The sequence below is a fragment of the Thunnus thynnus genome, chromosome 2, assembly GCF_963924715.1.
Source record: "Thunnus thynnus chromosome 2, fThuThy2.1, whole genome shotgun sequence".
In the NCBI taxonomy this organism is placed as follows: Eukaryota; Metazoa; Chordata; class Actinopteri; order Scombriformes; family Scombridae; genus Thunnus; species Thunnus thynnus.
The window spans coordinates 37,333,434-37,352,657 of NC_089518.1; the positions used below are offsets into that span (position 1 = coordinate 37,333,434).

Genomic DNA, 19,224 nt, shown 5'->3' on the forward strand with positions numbered 1-19,224 from the left:
TTCTTAGATGTTTTTACTGAAAATGAAATCATGCATGTCAGGCTCAGATACGTTTTCCAAGGGTCTGTTTCGGATCTTCAGCTCTTCACAGCTCAGAAACTTTTGGGGTCATCAAGACCTCTATTATCAAGCCATAAATACAGTTTGAGTTTTATTTGTCCAGGTTTTGAGACGCCTCAGTTGCAACACCACTGAGGTGAACAGAATAAATGCAGCTTACACCATTGAAGAATGATATTAAAAAAGTCTCTCCTGGAAGAAGTGATGCTCGGAGAATTTTCCTCAACCTTTTTACGTTTCATTTTTTTGGTAGAGTCATATTATTCTCTGGCTATCTGAGCTATTGTACTAGACAGTTCTGGATGATGTGAGAATACTTTCAGTTCTAACTCTAAATTTCTTGAGCTAGTATAGGAAAGAAAAAAAGAATCTTTGCTTGGCTTTTTTGGTGATGTGCCTCGTGTTAATGTCCCTTTTGAGTATATTGCCAATGTGAGTGCCAAGATGTTTGACTGACACAGTACTTGGAGCCAGAATTACATTTATGATACTATGAATGAATGGGAATGTCCTTAATTAGGCCAATACCCAATAAGATCAAATGCCAGGAAAGCACAGTCAGCTGTGAATGAGGACAAACTGAACTTAATTTTGTTTTCCGATTCATTATGAGATACTGGAACTGAAATATCCAGAAAAACAATATTTCTCCGGTATGTTGTTACTGCTCTTTCACAGCCAGAGCTGCAGAAAGGGGCGTTTTTCCACACCAAAAGTATTTACCACCCTACCCAGTGCTTGGTGAATGTCTTTAACTCAACAGGGTGGGCTCTGCGCCACATCACACAGCCACAACAAACAGAAACCCATGACAGCTGTTTTAATGTCTTCTACAAGATTCCATCTGTTAACTTGGAGCGTCTTGGTTAAATTATAATTTGCAAAAAATCCTTAGTGTTTGTTTTAACCTAATTGAGCAGCATATGGTTGTATTTGTTAGACTGGATGATACAGGAGTGCCAACTGATACAGATGCAATATCTGAAGAAATGAAGAAATACCCTCGTCTGAAATCACAAGAAGAGCAGCCACAGAGAAGAGCCTGCCATAAAATCTACTCCCCACAGGAAGTGACAAATAAAAACTACAAACGGTCTCCAAACAGCGGTGAGCAAACACACCGTCTGGAGAAAGCTGGACTCACCAACTGTACATTTTTTCCCTTTCTCGTCCATTTGATATAAAGCATCACAGTCTGGCCAGGGCTGTGGCAGTTTACTGACAGTCACCTCATAGCTTTTCTGGAGAATGAAATTAAAACTTTACATCTTGTTGCCATTTGGAATAGTCAGTGTATAAACCTGACTAGAGACCTCATTGATGAGGTCAGCTGCAGCATCCTCGGAGATGGGAGCAGCAATCCACAAACCCAAAAAACAGAACATTAGTATTGGACGATTCACTAAAATCAATGATGATGTTTTTGAATGTTTATTCTCAATGATTTAAATGAACAGTTCCTACAATATGTCACAGCAGCTTCTGTATAGTATCATGTAGATTAAGGTTAATAAAGATTGTAATCATGGTTGAAAAAAGGCAACATTAATTAATGGTCTAAGATGAAACAGACCACAGTCTTTGGTGTCTGAACCTCCACAGCAATACTTTGTGTCATGCTACATAAAGGACCGTTGGGCATATAAAGACTGCAACGTTGACATTTGGCGTCTTGTGTCCAACCAAAAGTCAACTTCATCCAAGTAGGTTTAGCCTAAATATACACTGAACTAAACTTAACCAAACTCACCCTGGTAGCCTACTGGTTAAGAACAAGCAGCAACTACCACGATCTGAGGCTGAAGCCAATGTGGAAATACCTTAATGTGCCACTGATGGCATTCAAAAACCCTCAACTTCTCTCTAGAAATACTAAGTCAATCAACCGGCTCCAATGTAAATCAATGGATGACGCCAAACCTCGCTACGTCCATCTTTATGTATGGTTGAGATGCATGCTACATAATCATGGCATGTCATTTCCTGTGTCTCTCTCCCTTTGTTTCCTGTCATCTCTCAACTGTCACAATCCAATAAAAACCCATAAAATGCTTCTTAAAAATAAGCATTAAAAATAGCTAACCAAACCTTAACCACAGACATGTTGGTCTTGGAACGGCCTTATAGGTCAACTTGGACGGCACTGACTGGCAAGCAGCATATTTTGGTGTTGTGGTATGAGAAGCAGTTGGTCTAGTTGGTCTCAAGAAAACTTTGGGACAGATGTTTGCCAACAGAGCAACATGAGCTTGAACTCTGCTTTTTACTAGCCGAAAGTGTCGATCCACAAAGTCACAGTCCTTGAACTCCCTGTTTATTGCCACAAAACAATCCCTCGAAATAATTTAGCAGATATGTTCAATCCATGCTTCATAGTCATGGCCTGCCTAGCCCTTGCCCTGCCCCACACCCCTCCCATGTTGCACTGGTATGCAGACAGCTGCCCATCGATGACACTGCACATACAGGCCTGTGTGGACCTGCCAGCCTGGGGGACGTTTAAACTTTAAAGGGCCAAACTGGACAGCTGGGTGTGTGTTTATGCTGCGTGGGAGTGTGTACATGAGTTCTCTACCTCATCCACCCACTACAAGACTCACTAGTCACACATATCAAGGACTAAGGGACCTGAAGACATCTCCTTATCTGAGCAGATAACTCATTTTTAATTTAGTTAACACTTTGGTTTGAGTTGAATGTGTGTACACAGCATATGTGGATCTTCAACCATTGATTAGATCATTGCAGCAGACAAAGACTGAGGAACTTCTGAAGCCCACAGGATATCTTCATCTACAAGTCTCGGTTTCAAAGTGTTTGATTTGCTGTCCATCCATCATGGGTGCATTTATTGCCAAGATGCTGCTGCCTACAGTCAGCAGCCTGGTGTTCCTGCCTGCAGCCAGTGTGGCTGCCAAGAGGGGCTTCCACATGGAGTCCATGGTCTACTTCTTCACCATGTTCTTCACTGCGGTGAGAGTCACTCACACAACACTGCACTGATGCTTATAGCTGCTGTAAAGAATTTTACTGTCTGGTTCTGTATTCATGAGACAGACTGAAACATCCACTAGTGAAATGTGTTACACGTGGTTGTGTTGATTGGTTAGTTGACAGCAGAAATATTTCTGTTACTGTTTTGGGAGATTTTATATGATCTGTTAATCTAAAGTGCTTTGTTTTCAGGTTTTCTTTTTAAACTTAGCAGCATGTGATGAATATTAGTGTCAAGAAAGTTGTAAAGCAAGTATGTTGTGTTGGGTTCGCTAGAATTTGATCAAATCTGAATCTACCATCAATTCCTAATCCAACTGGATCCCTTATTTAATAGGTTTTAGGTATGGCTTTCAACACTTTAATAACTGGGCTCATAAATTGTTTGATATCCAAAAGCAAAAACTCAAAGATTGGCATTCAAGGACCAAAACCTCAAAGTTTTCCAGATTACTCATTTGCTATCTCTCTGACTACCTGTGTGATTTATGTATAGCTCTTTGCAGATAAAAAACAGAGAGGAAATAAAGGGTCTGCTTAACAAATCCAGGCATTTTACAAACTTGGAACTGGATAGAACTGGCTATGGAAGCCATACACAATTCACAAGTTAGATGGGGTATATATATTTATTTTAATGATAAAATGACCTGATATTCCAAAGACTTACTATGCCGATAAAACTGACGTGTTCTGTATGTAAAGATCTTGAATTTAGTAACAAACTTTAGTAACAAACCATGATACATTTTACTTCAATACAATCAGGTGAAAATACTTTGGAACCTGTGGTCTTCCTGGATGCTGTGACTGTCTGTTTGACGTGACTCTGTGTCTTTTTGTAGATGTATCATGCATGCGATGGACCAGTCTTTTCCATCCTGTGTTTCATGAGATACGACATTCTGGAGTATTTCAGTGTTTATGGCACTGCCCTCTCCATGTGGGTCACTCTTATCGGTAAGTCCTGGGATACAATCTGCCACACTCTACATATAATAACAGCAAGTGTTTTGGTGAAAGCAGTGATTGTGAGGTTTGTCTGTAAATCAAAGGCTTGATGGCTCCGTGTCCATAACCAGTCATCTTGACCTTGTGCAAGACTCTACTAGACCTTCCACTGGCAAATAATTTCTTTAATTGATCTTTCTAAAGATAAAAAACTAATAAACAAATCTAATATGAACAACATTTTAACAACAACATAGTGATTATCTTGTTAGCATTGAACAACAACAGTTCCCATGAGGCTTTCACACAGGCATTCTATTAAAACTGATCTGCTCTGCGGGCAACACAGCAGAGCAGTTGTTGATAACATATGTTGTGTTCTGCTCACATGTGGTCAGAAATGCTCGCTCTTATCCTCACATATGATCTCACACACACACACACACACACACACACACACACAGTCCTCTCTCATCTGGGCCCCTGAGGTTCTGCAGCAAGGGATTTAAATCACATGTTGCGGAGGGTTTTATTTTGAAGCAACAGCTACAACAGCTGACAGCGTAGATTGGACCATCATCTTTAGTGGAGGGTGTGTTTATTAAAACAAATAGATGGTTAAATATCAAATCTAAGCTCAAATAAGCTTTTAAAATGTTCCAAATTTAACCTCAACAAGCAAGAAAAGAGAAGATTTTTACAGATTGAAATGATTTTTAAAATCGACAACACGCAAATCACCTGTTGGACAAAGTGTATTGTTCTTGCACTGAATGTTGGGGCTTCTGATTGATTGATTGATTTTACACTTCCTTGTTCCTATTTTTGTTCTGCATTCATGCTCTGACTGTTAGATATTACAAAAATGGAGCTTCATGGAGGTGACTGATAATGCAAACTAAGAAAAGGCTTTGGTGACATTTGATGACTCTTTTGGACCATTTGGGACCAATGGTTGGACCACCAGATAGTGCTCATTGAAACCCCTTATTTTACAGTTTGAACATCTCTAGTTTACTGGAAAGTTGACAATGAAGAGAAATAGAAAAAAATGAACACTACATACAGTATGACATCAGTGCTTCTTATACTTATACTTCATGGGACTTCCAGGGTTCCTTAAGGTGCTTCAGGGAGCCTCCAGCCAAATTAGGATTATATTATTTATTAATTTTGATAATTAGTCTGAGGAGAGAATATATAGGAATAACAATTCTGATTTGAAGAGTTTGCAGTCTTGAGTTTCTTTTTAAAAATCTAGCAGAAACACTTTTGGAACCCCTGTCTCACATACAGTCTGTGTCTCCCTCTTCCAGCTCTGGGTGACTTTGATGAACCACAGCGTGCCAGTATAACCATGTTTGGAGTGTTAACCATCGCTGTGAGGATCTACCAGGATCGCTGGGGCTACGGGATCTACTCTGGACCAATCGGATCAGCTGTCTTCATCATCATGATCAAATGGGTGAGTGAATGCTGCCTTAGAATTGCAGCCAAAGTAGCAATAACAGCTTATTGTCTATGGCCAAGTGATCTGTAAACCGTAGCACGGTATATGTTGAGTCAAGTAGAAAAATGTATATTCTATTTATAGAGTTCCTCTCTTTCATAGTTTTCTTATACAATCTTTTCCACCTTTGTGATCTCCACTTTCAACAACTTTTACTCCTCTTGTTTACTCTCTTGCACTTTCTTCTACCTGTCCATCATCTTCGCATCCTTATTTTTCCCAACTTTCACTGTCTTCTCTTCTCTTTCTTAACATTTGTCTTTCTCCTCCCCCACTTTCCTTATTCTCCTTTCTTCTCTTTATGTTTCTTCTTCTTCTCTCCTCTTCCCTTCTCTTTCTTTCTTCTTCCTTTTGCCCCATGAATACATGACTCACTCTCTCATTGTTTCGTGGTGTTTCAGCTGCAGAAGATGAGGCAGTTGAAGGCGGTGTATCCGGAGAAGACTGTATATACGCAGCAGGTCGGCCCAGGCTGCTGCTTCGGCGCTCTTGCTCTGATGCTGCGTTTCTACTTTGAGGTGACTGTCATCACGATCAGCTCTTATAAACATTACAAAATGCTCAGATCATTGCTTGGCAGCCAGTTTTGCCATTATTTCAATGGATAATAATTTCTATATTCCTCACGAGGATTATTAAACATGCTTTTTCTATTTGTCTGAAGTTGCTGATGTGTGACTTTATTTTTTGTTTAATATCGACGTGCTTTTAACAATTCGATGCACCGCTTTCTGTATTCTCGTCACTGCAGGAGTGGGACTACGCCTACGTCCACAGCTTCTACCATCTGTCTCTGGCTGTGTCCTTCGTCCTGCTGCTGCCCAAGAAGAATCGCTATGCAGGGACGGGACAAAACGCCGCCAAACTAAGCTGCTTCACCCTCTGCTGCTGTGTATGTTACTTTCATTTAATCTAAAAGGAAACAAAAACAGAAGTGGCAGCTAAACAGGTCATACCGTATGTGAGGGGCAGGGTTATTTAACTCATCACCTGTTGAAAGTACATTCAAAACGATTTAGTTTACCCTCATTTCACTTGGACACACTTGAGAAGCAATTTTGGGGTTCAGTGTCTTCAAAGACACCGCAACATGTGTCAATACAACAGAGAGTAAATGCCTGCACTGTAAATGTATTTAATTCATGGATGTTGCTCTTCATAATATGTTGAAAATGTATTCAGGTAGCCACGTCCAGCCATTCATTTATACTACCTATAGACAATTTTGATGATGTGCCAAGTTATTATTGGGAGTATTTCTTTGGTAGAAAGTAGTTCAACTAGTAGTTAATTTGTCTAACAGTCCAAAACCCAAAGATATTCAGTTTACAAAGAGAAAAAAAACAGAACTTCACTTTGGAGAAGCTGTAACTGAAGAATTTTTGCTAAAAAAAAAAAAAAATCAACTGTCAAAGTAGCTGCTGATTAATTCTCTGTCAATCTACTAATAGTTGCAGCTCTAAAACCAACAAAGCTCACTGTCAGGCAAGTTCAAATATCCTTCACGTTGTCCTAATCACATTTCCCATTTATCCCCTCACCAGACTATGTCCCCTGGTACTTCTAAAGAGAAGACAGACAAACCTAAGAAGAAGTCGTCCCGCACTGTGTGGACAGTCCCCATCAAGAAGTCATGGACGCCAGACTGCAGCACCCCCACCCTCCCTCTCTACAACACCACCCCACCCTCCACACCTATCAAAGGGACCAGCATCAGCAAGCTTAAAGAGATGAACGGTTGGAAGTGACCCCAAAAACACAACTGACAATCTGTCTAATGTCGTCGGACTTCATCCTGAAGAACAGGCATAGCGAGTGGTGGGTTATGAGCGGGAAATGGGAAGATAACCAAATAACTGTCAGCTAAATGCTGATAAACTTGTACGTGGCTGGTAAGTTAATTTACTTCAGCAGGAAACCAACCATCATGTGGACATCCTTTCTACTCCAAAACTCATTTTTGGCTGGTAGAATATTTAAGGTCAACAGCGACTTTTGGAATCCACCAGCCACTGTAGCCAACAGGTAAAGAAACAGTATCGTCCTGTCATGGTTATAAAAATTTAGAGGCAAGGACAAAAGGTGACTCGGGACTCTGGTGCCCTCGAAGACCCGATAAGAACACAGCTGTCTGAAGCACTTGTCCAAATCTGAGGACAGGCAGCATGCTACGAAGAACACACACAGCACGAACAGGGAGACGGTGGCTGAGACAAGCCAGTAAAACTGACTGGAAAATTTATGAGAAGAACAAACAGGCAGATGGTTTATCTCTCCAAAATATATAAATTGTCTTTAGAAATGTTCCTCAGGGGACTCCCTTCGTCTGCTCGCCTCTGTCTGTCCGTTCTCCCTCCTCTTTCTCTTTCCCGTCTCTCGCAGGGAAGGGAAACACGCGGTCGAACTCGGCTATGAAAATTACAAGACTGTAAAGCACATTTTACCGTTTTTATACGTCCTCGAGGTGCCAAATGTGTCATGTGGAGCATCAGACGATGGAGCGAGGGATAGCAGCGGCCCAGACGTCGGGCTGTAACCCGCCTGAAGCATCTTGATGTGTTTCTGGATCAGCAGGTGGACTCTTCTGTCTGTTAACTTTACTTTACTGACCGAGCAGCTTTGGATATGATTTCTGTCCCCAATGTGCATTGTTCAGACAGTGTAATGTTTCTGGTGAAAACTTTTATGAGTATATTGCTATTTATTACAGTATGGAAGATTGTATATTCTGTATACAGTATATAACTGTGTGTTTGATTTTTTTATAATTTTGTAATATTTTCTAAATAAAATGAAATGTTGAATACCTGTTTTTAACTGGTCTTCAGGGACTGGATGGAATTTTTACAGCCTCAAGCGTCCCAGCCATTATCATAATGAAGTGATATGGATTTTACAGAAGCCGGCCATTGACAAAAACCCTGACTGGCACAAACTTCAAGGCCCACTTCAGTCTAGCAAGACTAATCCAATTCCAAACCCACATATCTCGTTTCACTTTCACTTCAGGAGAACATGCGTCCATGCACGTCACCTGCCCGCGAACACTACCCAAAGACTACAAACGTGTTCTGCGTATCTTAGACAAAACAGTCTCGGGCCAAAACGTGAATGAACCTCCACCTCCACCAGGGAATGTTTTGAGCCGGGGCCAAGCCACCAGCTCCTGTGCCCAGAGAAAGGTGTTTTTGTCTGGGCTCAGAAACCTGGCTGGCTGGGCCACCGGCACCTCCCGGCTGGCTGCGCCTCCCGGCCCTGACAGGACGGTAACTTGAGCCTTTTATTGCACAAGTGTGAAACACTTTTCAGCTCCTTTACGACCACTGTCTATCCCGCACCACTCTGCTGAGGGGCTACAGCCCACACACATGCAGGACTGTATTACCTTAGACTTTCCACTGTCTATAATCCCTGATTTTAACCAGAGCACTTCAATTAACACTAATCTAATCCTAATCTTGGCCCTAATTTTAGATGAGCTGTTAGAAAAAACGATAACCAGAAAAAAAAAAAACTAATTTTGAAGAATTGTCGAGATTGATCGGACCTTTGAATGACAGCTTGTCCTCACATGAACAGAAACACACACACACACCGTCTGAAGGCCTGTCCACCACAAGTTGTGTTGGGCCGCCGCGCTGCTCAGCAGACATCGACAGCGTCAACACAATAATTGTTGATTGACACAAGTATGAGCGTGGTCGTCTGCGCCCACATTCCTCGGCGGCGTGGAATTTCAGTGGGTATCGAAATATAATAAAGAAATACATCTGGAGAAATAAAAAAATATGACTTCTTCACCAGTGAAAAGAGCACTTTCTCTAATATTCCACATGCAGCGGAGACGCTGAAGAGAATGTTTGCTGGATCAATTTTCATTAGTGTCAATTAAGCACAAAAAGTGCACCGCGTGAAAGTAACTGCGACAGAGTCTGGTATGTTTGGTATGTTTGTGCTTTTAGCTATGTGGTGTGGGTACTTTATATTGTGAGACAGCAGCCAGTGTGCCACAGGTCCTTTCTCTGTGTGTCAGCTGTTGCCACAGCTGTTGTTAATGCTGCGAGGTCAGCTGCCTCCTAGGAAACACCGCAGAGCTGCAGCCACAACACGTCTTCACTCTGCTGACACCGATTACCAGTGTTACACTACAACACTCAATCAGATTCACTACTTCTGCTGAACAACAAGACTGCCAGCATTAGTTTGGGCTCACTGGAAAGAAATGATTAAGGTATAATAATGTTATTTTTAAAAAAGCTAATAAATGGAGCTTAAATTAATATCATTTTGCCAACAATAACCACTTCTCTCTTAAGCTCTTTTTCTCTTTCCACACTACTTCTGTCACTTTTCACGTGTAATTGTGAGTGCAACATCATGAAGGCCTTTGCAGAGAGACTGTGCATTATGTCTCAGCTATCTCTATGATGACAGACTTTTCACCCAGACTTTCAGCATCACCACTTGGAAAAACAAGTATAAATATTTTTGCCTTTACACATGATCGAACAACACACCATACATCCTCGTCAGAGCTGTTTCAGATCTTCAGACAGTGTGACGGCTTGAGCTTGTTAAGTTAAGACAACTCTTGTGCTGTTTATTGCTACATAATTTACAGTAATTAAGAGCATCTGCTGCACTTCAACATTAAATAAAAATGCCATCTTGGGTTTTATAATAAATTGTCAGAGAAAGTAATCCCCCTTTCAAAACGACGGAGTGACGCAGCTTCGGTTTGCTGTGAATCTGAAAGGATCAGACGTGCATCACAACCCTCCTCCTGACCCAAACTGAACGCAGGTCTGCTTCAGGGATGGATGGGAATTTAATTTAATATTATTAATGTTTATGAACATTTACATACTATATAACTACTTGAAAAATGACATAAAGTGACATAAAGACATGGAGAAAAACATTAAAAAAAAGATCCACAGTTCAACACACAGTTTGACCAAAGAAACATTTGAATCAGTGGTTTTAAAAAACTCACTCATTCATGTTTGAGGTTACGTCTCAGTTTAGGTGTCACAGAATTATTCTCAATTAAGCAAATCAGATAAATTAGATCACCTGGACAATGTAGATGAAGAGCTGTTGCAGAGCCAGAACCCAAACATTTAGTTGCACAGTAGTTGAGGACTCAGAGTAATGTCATCAAGCTAAATTTGAGCCTCTGCTGCCACCTATCGGACTACATAATAACATCCTGATTAAAGGATCATACCACACTGTTGTGCTGTCATTACCGTCACTGCTGTTCTGTCTTGTGTTTTATCTTGTGCTGAATGATTTCTCTCTAGTGTTCTATCTTCAAATCATAAGTTCAGGTTGAAGGAGCAGAATGGTGGTTTTGTGTAATTTAAGTCATAAACTACAAACGGTAGTCGGCTATAAACACTAACTGTCTACTTTGATTATTTTAAAGTTTGAGTCAAGGAGAAATTAAAGTAAAAAATGCAAGCAAAAAGCACAGTGAGTAACTCCACCATCATTTCTTAGATGTGGATTCCAAACATCCCAAATCTCTTGTTGCAGTATGACTTCCTCTCATGTCTACAGGTGGTTTGGTGCGGTTCCTCTGTGTGGAAGGAGGCGGTGGGCCGGTGTGGTGCACAGCTGGATGCTGATGGAGAAGCGATTGAACCGCTTCATTCGTCTGCTGCAGTCGACAGAGAGGAACAGCTGGAGTTCAGCACGATAACACCGATAAATGTTTCAAAAACGACATGAACTACATCAACCATGAAAGGAAATGAGCCCATGTTGCACATCACAACTCACAGATTTGTTTAAGCTTGCCTATAAACATTAAAAGTTTATTTGGACATGTCCTGTAGATCTAATCTGAATCTACTGAATTTAAGCTAAAATGCTTGAAAAGGGTTCTGAAACATTTGTAAGTGGCTCCTTCATGGAGGACTTTTATTATTTTATTAATCATTTAATAAAAATCAAGGTATTATTCCTACATGGCTTTGTGTGGTTTTACATGGATTTTTATTATTATTATATGATATTTTATTTGATCTTTTTACTATTTAGATGTTATTTTTAAAACTACTTTCAAAATTAGTAGAGTTTTGTTCAAATCTGAATTTAATGAGGAACTATATCTATAATTATGGCTCTGCTACTGATCAGCTATCATCTTCCCTTTAGTACCTGCAGAGTGCTCTTCATCATCATCATCTGCAGCTCCTGTTGATTTACATTCAACTTCAACTCCTTCCCTGCTTCGGATGAGTCTTCTGATTGGCTCGCTGTGTTGTCACTGGTCAGAGTCATCATTTGGAGCTTCTCACTCAGTCTGTGAACACATCATAGCACAAGACACACACATCTTAATTTGGCAAAAAAGGAACAGTTGTATTTTTACAGATTAACAGTGAGCTGAGTGTCATTTCAGTCCATAAAAACATTCATTCTATTCATGTCTCATTAACACAGAATCATTAATGTGCTTCTGTTTTCTGCTGCTGATGTTCTGTCAGCTGTTCTACAGTCAGCGTGAAGCGGGTACGTGTCGCTTTGCTGATCTGGCGAGGAGCTGCAGGCCTGGATGGTGTCCGTCAGCTGGGCTCTGACTGCTTGTCCTGTTCGACTGGACAGAACATCTGACATGCTGCGTCCGGGGAACAGGCTCATCAGCATAGGAGGCAGCTAAACACACAAGATTTACATAAAGAAACGTACATATACCCACTATATGAAGCAAAAAATTATTTATTCAGTAATATTGTTGTTATTGTCACAGCACTATCTCAATATCGATGTGTTGTATTACTGAAGGACTCAATATGATATGGAAAAAAGGCCACGTCCACACTAACACGTTTTCAATTTAAAACTATACATATCACATGACAGTTCACGTACACTGGGCACGCACATAATGAATGTGGGTGATTCTTACAGTATCTGTTGCCCAGAGCTGCTTTATACTGTGTGAAAAGCTTCATCTTCAGTTCATTAAATCCCTGCAGCATCTGAAGGTGTTAATTATTCAAATTTCAACTGAGGGTGCAATGCATGCTTTTGCACCCTCGTAGAACCGGGTCTGTTGTGTCATTGACTAAAATGCAACCCCCCGGGGTTTCAAAATGAAACGGAGTCAACAGCTTCTCATAAGTCTCTGTTTTAGGGGTTTGAAAACGCTGCAGTAGTGTGGACGCTGGGTGTAAATGTAGCAAAAGTTATGTGTTTAAAAATGAAAACATATTAGTGTGGATGTAGCCTAAAGTATGTTCCTCTCACTGAATGAAAAGACCAAAGAAAAATTCAGTAGATGGTGACACATTTACAAATGAAAGTTCTATTGACAGACAAAAGATAATATAATAATAATGTAAAAGTTTGAGATTACAATTAGACACGTTGTATTTAAGTGCATTCAGAGGCAGTCTTCTGTTGCTGTGTGACGTCTGAGGATCCAGAGGGTGAGATGAAGTTCTGACCTCCTTGTTGGTGGGATCCAGGATCAGCGTGCAGATGAAGTCCGATCTGGCTCCCTCCAGGTTCAGGAGCTTTCGGAAAGCCTTGGCTCTGCTCTCATAGTACTGACCTACTGTTGGGTTGTACTGGATGGCCAGAGAAAACCTGTCAGCCGCCTCCTGGAAACACCTACAGATGTACAAACATACTCACATCAACAACACCATCATTATCTAATCAAGATGACTTTACTCTCTTGCTTTCTCTTGTTTATTGACGTGTTTATGAGGATGTTAGCATATCACCTGTGTGTTTCTATGCATGTTAATGTGTTTGTGTGTGTCTGACCCCTCCTGGAAGCAGAGGGAGCCCAGCGTGTTGTAGAGGACAGCGAGGCGGAGCCTGACAGCCGGGTCGTCAGGTCTCATCATCTCCTCTGCCTGCCGGTAGTCAGCCAGAGCGTAACACCACTCCCCCTGCATAAAGAAACAGTCTGACACACACACACACACACACACACACACACACACAATTTTAGTTCATTTAGTTCATTTAGTCGCTTCATTTCATAGATCAGGGGTCTGTTTCATGACAGAGATCTGCAGGCGCTGCTTACATGCAGATTATACAGATACATTTGCAAGTCCTACAGTCCTATCACTCACTCATGGGTCAAAATTAACAACAGAAAAAATGATCTCATGTTGCAAGTCACGGCTTGCATGTTGCAAATTTGGTGAAATAGGCCCCAGTTGTGATTTTAATTAAACTTCTATTTTAATTTCCATTCCTGTCAATTAGTTTGTCAATTCATTGTTTGGTCGAAAAGTTAAAAATAGCAAAAAAATATTCAATTTACAACTATATCAGTGAGAGAAAAGCAGCAAATCCACACATTTGAGAAGGTGGAACCAATAAATGAGAATCAATTAGCAAAATTGTTGTTTATTTTTGACTTATTGATAAATCGACTAATTGTTTATGTGTTTGTGTGTGTGTGTGTATGATGTCTGTCTGTATCTATGTCCTGACCAAATTTTTACTGTTTCATCACTCTGTAAAGCACTTTGAATTGCTTCTGTATAATATGATCAACACTTCTGAGAGTATATTCAGTAACTTAAAACCCTTTTTAGTTAATATCAGTTTATTGTATCTATATGTAAGTTGTGGTGAAATAGTAAAAACTGTGCATAGATTGTTGGAGACACTCTCCAAACTATACTGCTGAAAAAAGTTGATCAGGTTTGTCAAGTTGCACCTTTTCAGTTTCACTTAATATGTTCATCTTACTTTGTTGGTTCATGTCATTTTCACTACACGCCAACAACAAGTTAAACTTCACAAACGTCTCACTAGATGTTCTTTCTTTTCAGCTTGCAGATTTAAAAGGACGACTTGTGTTTTCTCCTCCATCACACACGTGTACGGCCTCACCTCCTCGGTTCAGGTACAGGCCCGCCTGGCCCTTCTCCTCCTGAATGCCTTTGTTGAGTAGCAGCACCGCCTCAGCGTAGAGGCCCCTGCTGAAGCACTGAACAGCAAAATCATTGTAGGTGAGAACCAGCTGAAACTGCGCCTCCTTCTGCACGGAGCCGCACTCCTCCTCATCTGTGGCCTCCACCTGACCTCTGGACTCCTCCCCAACCTCCTGGTCTAGCTCGACAGCCTGGACCAGATCCTCGATGGCTGCTGTGAAGTCTTTCAGACGCCGGTACAGAATCCCTCTGATGGAGAGAATTGAATTAAACTAAACTAAACTGAATTTAGATCAACAGGATTTAATTGAAATGAAGATTAAACTGAAATAGATTCAACTGAATTACTGTAGAAATGAGGAGTTGATAAAACAATTAGCCAATAGATGAAAAAAATCATTTTAAATCTAATTTTAAGTTTGAAGTTTAAACTGTTGTTTAAATCTTGTCAGTTATTAAATATACCAACATTTACAGTATTTTACTGTCAAAGGCTTCAGACTAAACAAGCTCATTAGAAACATCACTTTGAACTCTAGTAACTTGTAACTGACCCTTGTCACCTTTTTCACAGTTTTTATACTAGATGATAAACTGATTGATTGAAGAAGTAATCAATTGGTTCATCAACAATGAGAAAACGATTGTTTGAGTGTTTCATGTCGTCCACCTGAACAGGTAGAGGCGTCCGTCCTGCGGGCTGTTGGCCAGAGCGATGTTGATCATACAGAGGGCGTCAGGCAGCTGGCCGCTCAGAGATCTGTCCACGGCCTTCTGTCTGGCCCATTCGCTGGTCTCCTGCAGCTGCAGCAGCAGCGCTCCGGCCTCCGGACACGTCGGGTTCAACGCCAGAGCCGACTTCACGTCTTGATAACATCGTGACGCCTGGATGGGAGAGACGGTCACTGGTGGTTATTTGATTGTGTGTTTAGAGTAGCTGCAGTAGATTTAAGATACATGATACATGTCTATGTAACTGTAGACAGTTTGACCAACTCATTTACTGTGTATGAATACTTAAACCAGTATCCTGACTAAACTTGTCTGCCATAATCCTTCAACATATTTTCCTCTGATCTCAACTATATTTAAAATAATTCATAACTTCTTAGTCAGGATGCTGTTTTAAAACCATTTCAGTTTTTTTGATGGCAGCACATAATGACACCTGTTGTCCTCCCGGGTCAGAATTGACCCGATGACAACAGGAGGGTTAGATAAACTGATGTCAGTAAGCTTATATTTCAAGATGTTTGTCATCACTGTTCTAACTTCTCTGGAAACTCTTGTTATCGTATTTTTCTTCCATTTATTCACATTTGAAATGTTTTTATAAGGTTGTTCCATTTTTGCTTCAACCATGAAGATTATGTCAATGTGTTCAAGTTTAAGGTTATAGAAAAGCCTCTTTATCTGAACTTTACTTTGTCAAAAAGGAGAAAGTAAAAACATTTTGTTATTTCAGCGCTGCAGTGCTGTTGACCTACAGATTTAAGTCATTTTACTTTTCTATTTTACTACCTGATTCTTTACAGCAGCAGCTTTCTTTACAATAAAGTGCATATGCTGCTGGTTTCTAGGTATTTGAAGCTTCCTGCAGTTGTGACCTGGTTGAGATGTCTGTGCAGTCGGGCTCTGAGGACGTAAAGGTCAGACGTGGGACCGTCTACAAACATCCAGTTGTTCACCAGCTTCAGACAGTCACTGTACTGACCTGCTGCTGACAGACAGGCCAGACTGGGACATTAAGTACAAAAACATGAATGAATAATGTGTGTGAGTTAGAAATCAAACTAGACAGGGAACCTCAAGCTGCTATAATAAGATTAATTTATCTATAACATGCATTACTATACAGACTGTAAAGAGCAAAGTTTTTACATTTTTTATGGGACAATCTTAGTAAACCTGATCACACACACTCAGCTTTCATTCAGATCTCAGTAACGGAGGGTCCTGACCTTCTATACTCGTAGGCCCTGCAGCCAGGCTTCACCTCAGCAGCTTTGCTGAAGGCCTCCAGAGCCTCCAAGAAAGAGCCTCCATCAAACAAACACTGACCCTGAGGACAGAAGGAAGGAGAAAGATTGTCATTAGATTATTTTACGATTTGTCTTATGGCTGAAACATTTATCAAGGGTACCTTATAATCAGTCAGACAGCAGAATAAGCCTGAATTCCTGAGTAAACAATATATATGTCTGCATACATAAACCAAACAGCCAATAAATTACAGGTACTTGTTCTTGCACAAATTGTCAGTACCAGGTTCAAACTTTTAACCCAAAAACTACCAAATTCTCCTCATATCTATTGTTTTTAAGGATCACAGAATCATTTTGTCAAGTTTCATTGGTTTGTGATTTCTTCTCCTACTGTTGTGCTTTTACTCTAAATCACACTACACTACAGTGTACATGTACCAGTAACAATAAAGTGCAGCAGCCAGAACAGAGGAGTGTGGAGAGGAGACTCTTACATGGAGGTAGTAGATAAAGGCCAAGCGAGCGCTGAAGGCCTCAGGCTCCAGAAGCCAGGCCTGTTTATAACAGGCTGCTGCTGACTGGAAGTCACACAGCTGCAGGTACGCCTCCCCCTGGTTCACATACAGCTGAGTCTAAAACACACAACAGCACAGGTTAGCACACTGAGATAGACCAGCAGATAGAAAACACACAGTATTATTACTACAGGTAATTTAGAAACATAGACCTCTTTAACATAAAAAACTTGTTTGTCCACCTGTTCTGGCTGCAGTGCGATGGCTTTGGAGAAGCAGATCACAGCCTTCTCATACTGGGACTTTCCCATTGCTTCTTTTCCCTCAGTGTAACTGCAAAGAAAAACATCATAAGCTTTATTCAACCCTGAAAAGCTGCATACTGGATAACCTGCTCCAACTTTGCACATATTTTCATCACATGTCCCTCATATGTAGCCTTCAAATATTTGTAACACAGATATGATCTTTGGCCAGTGTTGCTTCTCTTACAGAGAACGTACCTGAGCATCAAAATAAAACACTATCATTTCACACATACTGTAACTGTAAGCAAGACTAAAGTAGAACCTTTTCATTCACTTTTGAAAATATTTTTTTCTTTAATTTGTGTTCATGAATCTCACTGCTGTGCAGCCTTGTTCTGTATGATGAGGCTCCCCTGCAGGTCTGGTCTTTGAGGGTGTTTCTCTCCTGCCAGAAAGATTTTACTGGAGCCAAAAAGCTGCTTGAAGGTGTTTTTCCTCCGGGCTTCATCCAGCTCCTCTTCTGACACAGCAGTGGGAAATAAACTCTGCTCTTCTACCTGCTGGGACACATTCAAATGACAAAGGTTTATTATTCAATTCCAACACATTTCAGCTTTTCTAGGGAATGAAAACACAACAAATGAGCTTCAAGTTCAAAATTTGTTGATTGAATGGATATATTTTTCTTGAAAAATAAAAAACACAATCTTATGTAGACTATATTAAGCACTACTTACTATGAACTGATGAATCTGATTAATAATTACAGTGTATCAGTTTAGAAAGGTGGGTTAGCAGCACTACTTATACAACCAGATGAACAACGTTAAGGCGGGTTTACCCTCTACTGCAAATTCTAAAAAGAAGATTGTAAATATAGCCTATATTTTCTCAACACCAGATCACTGTTTCCAAAGGTTTTTAGTTAGTTTGTTATTTAGTTAATTAGGTATGAGGGTAGTTATGTGAAAATATTGTTGATTTTGATATCCAGTTTTGTTTGTGGGCAATTTTCAGCATCAGTTACAGTTTGATAACTGCTTTTATGTTGAATAATAATAATAATAATACATTCAATTTGAAGTGCCTTCCATGTAATCCAAAGACAACTGACTGCTGTGGTGGAAGTATAGTAACAAAAAGAGGGACTTTGGCACTAAAAAGACTGTAACGTTGAAAGATATCTACTTGATTTGACTCATTTGGACGCTGAAGCTTCATATTAGCTTCAGATAAATTTTTAAATACATTTTTGCACAGAAGGAGGACTGTTTCTGTCCCCCATCACTTACATTGTAAGGTCATTATGAAGGGATCTTCTAATGGTCAGTATGAACAGGAGGAATGATTACAGCAAGAAAAACATGTTTCAATGTTCATTTGAGCTCCTGAATGTTGATTTAAGACAGACTTGAAAAATTGTAAAGCTGTCCTTTAATGCTGCGTCACTGTAATTTTTGTAACTTCTTTTAATGGTTGTGTTATATTAGCCACTTCAGCTGACTAGCTAAATGTTTTAAAGGGAAATGTACAAACTTTAATTTAATAACTTTTGGGATGTGTTAATATAGCTACTAAAAAAACAGCTTGCTAGTTAGCTTCAAATTAACAGGTGAACAGTGAACTCATTTCAAGTTTAACCATACAATGGTAACCTTGTTAGTGTTAGTTAATTGAGCTAACCGCCAGTCAGTAACCGTTAGTAACTTAACGTTAGTAACTTTTTACCAAACGTTACTGCTTCTCAACGAAATATTAGAGATTACCGTTTGTTCATTTCTCTTCTCAGAAGTGTCCATTGTATCAAATAGCTGACATGAATTATCTCACTGAAGTTTAGTTAGTTCCCCTCTTTGTTTCACTTAGCAGGTAAACGTTAACTGTGGATGTCACCATGGAAACCAATGGCTAACTATAGATGTTACCATGGAAACCAACCTCCAACAAGCCAAGCGGCTGGAGGAAGAGGCTTTTATTTTCTAAACAGAGTCTCGACAGTGAGTGGGAGTTCATCCCTGTCACTTCCGCCGTGGTTTAACTGTCGTC

General features: G+C 40.2%; 2 protein-coding genes across 3 annotated transcripts; one reads left to right on the forward strand and one right to left on the reverse strand.

Moving 5' to 3' along the window:
- Positions 1 to 2,466: 2,466 nt before the first annotated feature.
- On the forward strand, positions 2,467 to 10,223 carry mymk (myomaker, myoblast fusion factor). Its single transcript, XM_067573039.1, has 6 exons — positions 2,467 to 3,033; positions 3,900 to 4,014; positions 5,322 to 5,470; positions 5,917 to 6,033; positions 6,267 to 6,407; positions 7,060 to 10,223. Exons 1-6 carry the CDS (start codon positions 2,899 to 2,901, stop codon positions 7,261 to 7,263), a joined length of 861 nt encoding a protein of 286 aa, XP_067429140.1. The 5' UTR covers positions 2,467 to 2,898; the 3' UTR covers positions 7,264 to 10,223.
- A 270-nt stretch (positions 10,224 to 10,493) lies between these two features.
- Positions 10,494 to 19,130, reverse strand: LOC137169693 (tetratricopeptide repeat protein 16). 2 transcript variants are annotated; one of them, XM_067573016.1, is made up of 13 exons: positions 18,945 to 19,130; positions 17,557 to 17,735; positions 17,173 to 17,263; positions 16,910 to 17,047; positions 16,392 to 16,492; positions 16,038 to 16,167; positions 15,101 to 15,315; positions 14,390 to 14,679; positions 13,301 to 13,445; positions 12,976 to 13,141; positions 12,042 to 12,181; positions 11,684 to 11,828; positions 10,494 to 11,180 (listed from the first exon to the last, which is right to left on the reverse strand). In XM_067573016.1, exons 1-13 carry the CDS (start codon positions 18,975 to 18,977, stop codon positions 11,010 to 11,012), a joined length of 1,944 nt encoding a protein of 647 aa, XP_067429117.1. In that variant the 5' UTR covers positions 18,978 to 19,130; the 3' UTR covers positions 10,494 to 11,009. The 2 variants fall into 2 exon arrangements, with proteins under 2 accessions (XP_067429117.1, XP_067429109.1); XM_067573008.1 differs by having other exon boundaries at positions 17,557 to 17,738.
- Between the last annotated feature and the right edge of the window lie 94 nt (positions 19,131 to 19,224).